The 6,239-nt window shown below is 36.6% G+C and overlaps 1 protein-coding gene across 1 annotated transcript in view; it reads left to right on the forward strand.

The window, feature by feature from the left end:
- LOC107085128 (phospholipase D1-like) overlaps positions 1 to 6,239 on the forward strand; it is a 47,100-nt gene that overhangs the window by 28,101 nt on the left and 12,760 nt on the right. The window contains 7 exon segments of the mRNA XM_015375300.1: positions 2,569 to 2,679; positions 2,792 to 2,977; positions 3,783 to 3,996; positions 4,170 to 4,298; positions 4,566 to 4,684; positions 5,081 to 5,272; positions 6,132 to 6,145. Of these exon segments, the coding sequence (XP_015230786.1) occupies positions 2,569 to 2,679; positions 2,792 to 2,977; positions 3,783 to 3,996; positions 4,170 to 4,298; positions 4,566 to 4,684; positions 5,081 to 5,272; positions 6,132 to 6,145 (965 nt within the window).

A 6,239-nucleotide genomic window follows, 5' to 3' on the forward strand; every position in this document is an offset into this window, starting at 1 on the left:
AATAAAAAACAAAAACAAAACAGAAAAAAACCACACAAAAAACCCTAAAACAAACAAAATGTTTCTGTCCTTGAAGTAGGATTTAAACCAGTGCGGTGCTATAGCAGAAAGGCCAACCCAGTTTTCCAGTCTCTCTCATAAAATAGTGATCAACAGTGCTGACAACTGCTCTAAGGTCCAATAAATCCAGTACTGTGGTTCTTCCACAGTCTGCATTTATGCAGATGTCATTTATAGAAGCACATATTGCCAAAACTGCAGCAGTGAGTCATTTCTGGCTTTTTACACCTAGAGACTACATCTGATGCTCATTCATCTTTGCAAAGTAAATCAAGCTAAGCCAGATTTTATACAAAGTCTGTTAAATTAAAAATAAATAAATAAATACATTTTCTAGTCCTGCCTTGCTTTCTGAATTATATTTTTAGCAGCTTAATTTCTCACATAAACTGTGAGAAGAGAACCATCCCCACAAAGTGATACTGCCACCACCATATTTATCTGTATTCCCTTTGTGAATGACATTGTTTGCATTTTTTAGTTTTGAGAGAGAACAATTTTTCATTTTTTTTAAGATTAGCAAATTTTTATTTTGTTGAGTTTTTACGGCACTAGTGGCTAATTTTTTCAACAGTAGGCTGACAGGAAAGGGGGTATGAGAGAGGGGGAGAGACATGCGGAACACAGGTCGGATTCGAACCCAGGTCAGGCACATTGAGGACTAAGGGCCCATGGGTCGTGCGCGCTAACCTCCACTCCACCAAAGAACATTCGAAGATTAGCTTTTTTTTTTTNACCCAGTGCTTAAATTGGTTCATAGTCACCTGGAGACATTGTAATGTACTGTATAGCAGTGTGACTTCTGTATAGTTTGGCAACTCGTATTGTTGTTGTTTATGAAGATCTGAGTTAAGGGTAACGGGTATATAATGAATAGAATGGGCCCCAAGGTGGACCCTGGGAGAACAACACATACGTGATCTCTGATGTAAAGTTACTTACTGACACAAATTTTTTTCTGTCCTAAATAAAAAACAAAAACAAAACAGAAAAAAACCACACAAAAAACCCTAAAACAAACAAAATGTTTCTGTCCTTGAAGTAGGATTTAAACCAGTGCGGTGCTATAGCAGAAAGGCCAACCCAGTTTTCCAGTCTCTCTCATAAAATAGTGATCAACAGTGCTGACAACTGCTCTAAGGTCCAATAAATCCAGTACTGTGGTTCTTCCACAGTCTGCATTTATGCAGATGTCATTTATAGAAGCACATATTGCCAAAACTGCAGCAGTGAGTCATTTCTGGCTTTTTACACCTAGAGACTACATCTGATGCTCATTCATCTTTGCAAAGTAAATCAAGCTAAGCCAGATTTTATACAAAGTCTGTTAAATTAAAAATAAATAAATAAATACATTTTCTAGTCCTGCCTTGCTTTCTGAATTATATTTTTAGCAGCTTAATTTCTCACATAAACTGTGAGAAGAGAACCATCCCCACAAAGTGATACTGCCACCACCATATTTATCTGTATTCCCTTTGTGAATGACATTGTTTGCATTTTTTAGTTTTGAGAGAGAACAATTTTTCATTTTTTTTAAGATTAGCAAATTTTTATTTTGTTGAGTTTTTACGGCACTAGTGGCTAATTTTTTCAACAGTAGGCTGACAGGAAAGGGGGTATGAGAGAGGGGGAGAGACATGCGGAACACAGGTCGGATTCGAACCCAGGTCAGGCACATTGAGGACTAAGGGCCCATGGGTCGTGCGCGCTAACCTCCACTCCACCAAAGAACATTCGAAGATTAGCTTTTTTTTTTTTTTTTTTTGAATAAAAGTTAGGTATCTTGTAGAGCTCTTAAAAACAGAAACCCCCTGGAATAGTTTATTCTTTTTTCGCCCAAATGTTTCATTTTACTGGATTCTCTACTTGGCTTGTCCGCAAATTAGAGCAGGAACCATAAAAGTCATTCAATGGGCTCATTGGGTGCTTCTCTAATTATACTGAATGTTGCTATGTCAGGCCTCTCAGTTTCAGTAGGAAGTTACATACTGATTTGCCTGTAGCTGTGCTTTGTTTTGCTTAACTATCTACAATTTTAGGTGATAAATGTAATGGTGCTCAATGAAAGAGATATTGGGACATAGTTTTATTACTTAATTGCGAGTTAAACTTCTCCATATCCTTATCACTGACCTGTTTGTGGTGTTCCTCAGTCTTCATGATGTTGTTTGTTAATGATCAAACCTCTGATGCTTTCATGGATCGTTTAGATCTATCTTGAGGTTAAATTATAAACGAGCCGGCTCTATTTACTATTTTGGTAAATCTGTTGCGGAATTGGTTGGGATTCAGAGTGATTAATTAATATTAGATCTTTTTTTCATAAAAAAATGCAAAAACCATGTATCCTTTTAACCTCCACCTCAAATTTCTGTTGTTGTAGTATATACAATCCCATTGTAATCCATTGTTATAATGATCCAAATTAATATCTAACAGTTAATCATAAACATCTGACTGAATATGTATACATTTATATGAATCCCCCTCGTTTTATCTCTGCAGCAAATGGGAGTAAGGATCTTCGTGATGCTTTACAAGGAGGTGGAACTCGCCCTGGGAATCAACTCAGGCTACAGCAAAAGAACACTCATGCACTTGCACCCCAACATAAAGGTAAGGGGTTAGATCACAGCAGTGGCATCTTTTTCAGGCTCATCACACGTAGAAATCGAAGGTCTCATAAGCAAAAAGATCAGTCAGCTTTACATGTATGCTTGTGTTTAAGGTTATGCGTCATCCAGACCACGTCTCTTCCTCTGTGTACCTGTGGGCCCATCATGAGAAGATTGTGGTTATCGACCAATCAGTGGCCTTTGTGGGCGGCATCGACCTGGCATACGGTCGGTGGGATGACACCGAGCATCGACTGACAGATGTGGGCAGTGTGACACGCTCTGTGGCTCTTGAGCAGGTCAGCTTATAAAATATCCCAATCTTTTGATTTATTGGCTATAAATGTGTTTCTTAGTTCAGATAAATGATAATATCAAAAAGCAAATAAAGGAACAGAGATTGTTATTATATTAGAACAGATAGCAGGTGTAAAGTTCAGACAATCTCAGTGCTATCGTAACATTTTGTAGCAGCCCAGCCTGAGTACAAAGTTTGATCCAAGACATAATCTGCAAAGGGCACCAAAATATTAGGGTGATGGCACAGAGGCCATCCAATCGTAAAGAATTGGAGCTCATCATCACATATAACTAGCAATAAAAAGATGCCTGAAATTAGTCAGCAACATATACAAAGAGAATTCAAGATTTTTTTTTTTCACTTATTATTGAAACAAGCATAAATAATTTCCGCACTCAGATCCAAAAAGCAATTTTATTAATCACATTTGATGCCAATTCTTATAGTTGTATAAACTTTCAAGAACTGATATCGTATGGAAATTATATTACATCTTAATCTTGTAAATAAATGAATAATTATGGTTTTAGCTGTTTACAAAGTAATCAATCAAGCTTCTTTTAGAACTGAATTTATCAGAAGCTAGGCTTTTGAGCATAAATCCAACCTGCATGTTTGAACATGCATTATATTGTATATTTTTCATGGCCTTATTAGGTGGCTTGTTTCTGTTTCTAGCTACATGACAAAGATAAACCACTGTAAAAAGTATGCTGCTTATGAAGAAAGTAATCTTTTCACATTTTTATTTAGCAGTGTCAAGAAGTCAGATTCATATATTTTTATTATGGACTTTTTTGTAGGTTGGCTCAACCAGCTCTTACGATGATAAAGGTGTGTCTACTGGTGATGGCGTCTCGCAGAGCAATGGGCGAGGGACGCCACCTGCTGATTCCATGGAGTTACCCAAGCTGAAGGGCGTCGGCCGCAGCAGGATGGTTCGCTTCAGTCTCTACCGACACCTGCAAAAACACACTATGCAGCACGTGGACAGCGTCAGCAGTGTGGATAGCACAGGTGTGAAAGCTTCAAAGAAAATATGATACATTTCACTCATTTCACTTCTGTGCAAGACAATAAATGGTGCATTTAGTAAAAAAAAAAAAAAAAAAAAGGCAATTTTGTTTATTTTCAACCTATTAAGGTGTTAATCTGTTTGTTTTTTTTTCCTAACATGTGCCTGTGTGCAGATAGTGGTTCTGTGAAAAGCCTGAAAACAGGTGTTGGCGAGTTACAGGGAAACACCCGCTTTTGGCATGGGAAAGACTACTGCAACTTTGTTTACAAGGACTGGATCCAGCTGGAGAAACCTTTTGACGGTCTGGTACACAGATACACATTTCTACACCTAAACTGCTTTTTCTTGGAATTAGCTTTGATAGGAATCCCAATACTGATACTAATACATTATGCATTTTTTTTTTGTACTGCACTTACACCACTTAATTGTTCTTATTGTTTACACTAGAACCCTGACCAGGATTAGTATTTTTTAATCCTCTTGCTATGTATGTTTATGGTTGTTTTCTTGTTTTACATTCTTCTTATATTCATTTCTTTTTTACATTTTTGTCCTCCCTGTTTAGACTTTATTGACCGGTACACCACTCCCAGAATGCCTTGGCATGATATCGCCTCAGTGGTCCATGGGAGAGGCGCCCGGGATGTGGCGAGGCACTTCATCCAGCGGTGGAACTTTACCAAAGTAAAATAATTTACACGCTAAACAAACCAAAAATACACAAGAATAAAGTAAATGTGATAAATAAAGATTTGTCCATGTATAAAATTCCTTTATAGTTTGTGGAATGCAGTGTTTTTTTAATAGTCAGATCTCTGTATTTAACTGCATGTTAAATTAAGTTTACTTGGGTTTTCAGTAGGAGAGGGTGGTTATATTTATGGAAAGAAACATTAAGGAGGGAAAGACTTGGCTAAGTCTGGAATGTTTGACTGGGGTAGTGGGAAAATGCTCTCACCCCTGTGTTAATATTTTCCATGAAATCTACTTTTTCCTTTCATTTCCTAAGCTTGAATTTCTCCAAACATACTTCTTGACTGTAATTCTACCTTTTAAATTCTACAACTATGTGTCTTACAGATTATGAAGCCAAAGTACCGCTCTCTGTCTTACCCTTTCCTCCTGCCAAAGTCCCACTCCACTGCTGATGAGCTCAAATACCAAGTTCCTGGAAGTGTCAATGCAAGAGTGCAGGTAAGGGAACATGATCAGATGTTAATTTAAAGAAGGAATACGTTTAAAAGTGGGTTTAGACATTTCTCTTTCAGTCTGGTGGGAGATTTAAAGGGAACATCCAAGAAACTCACAAGATAAACTCCCACTATCAAACATTTCCCAACCTCTTTAAGGAATGTTGGAAACAGATAACAGAGAGAAGTATTCCTACGGCCCAAGATAATTTACATAATGTAACAAGATGCCTACTTGTAAGCAGAGAGAAAATAAAAAGAAACAACTTTTGCTGCTTTTCTGAAATATCAGATTAGAGGTAACATCATTAGTTCAGTATTTTGTAATTAAAGCTCTCTGTCTTCTAAGATGGTTTTAAGATGCAAACAGTTCAGGTAAAACTATTATTATGTTTGTATACATTAAGCTGTAGATGATTTCTATTCATTACAATTAATTGACTGCAAAACTTTTTGATTTAGACAGTAGGATTCATATGTTGGGTTTTAGTTAAAATTCTTATTAGAGTATGAAGATCTTACTTGTATATAAACTCTGACCATTGCAACTCTTAGAGCCACAACTGTCAGGGCTCACTTTTCTGTGAATACTTCTCTGTGAATACTAGCTAGTGAGTGCATTAGTTATAAGCTGACCAATGACTGTGGAAAAAAAATTACAATAGTGAATGAAAGCTTTGAGCTAACTCTATCATGTTGGCTTTTGGAAGAGAGGTCTTTTATACTTTATATTATTCATTTGACTCAGACTCTGCAAAAAAACAACTAAGAGATGCAGCTAGTTAATGTAATAACATATTGGAGGAAAGTTGGAGTTGAGCAGAGTTTTAATTTTAAAATAACAGCTGCTGATTTTCATTTCATTTATTTATTAATTTATTTATCTAATAGGGACAGTGCATATTAATGAACGTCCACAACATAAATATGCCAGATTGTAGCACAATAGCTTACTTACATCTGCATGTCTCTAGGTAGGTGACCACGAAAAACACAATATACAGAAAGACCAAGCATTATAACACATGATACTTGAACATACACACACA

Source organism: Cyprinodon variegatus, unplaced genomic scaffold (genome assembly GCF_000732505.1).
Source record: "Cyprinodon variegatus isolate N-32 unplaced genomic scaffold, C_variegatus-1.0 Scaffold116, whole genome shotgun sequence".
NCBI classification, from domain to species: Eukaryota; Metazoa; Chordata; class Actinopteri; order Cyprinodontiformes; family Cyprinodontidae; genus Cyprinodon; species Cyprinodon variegatus.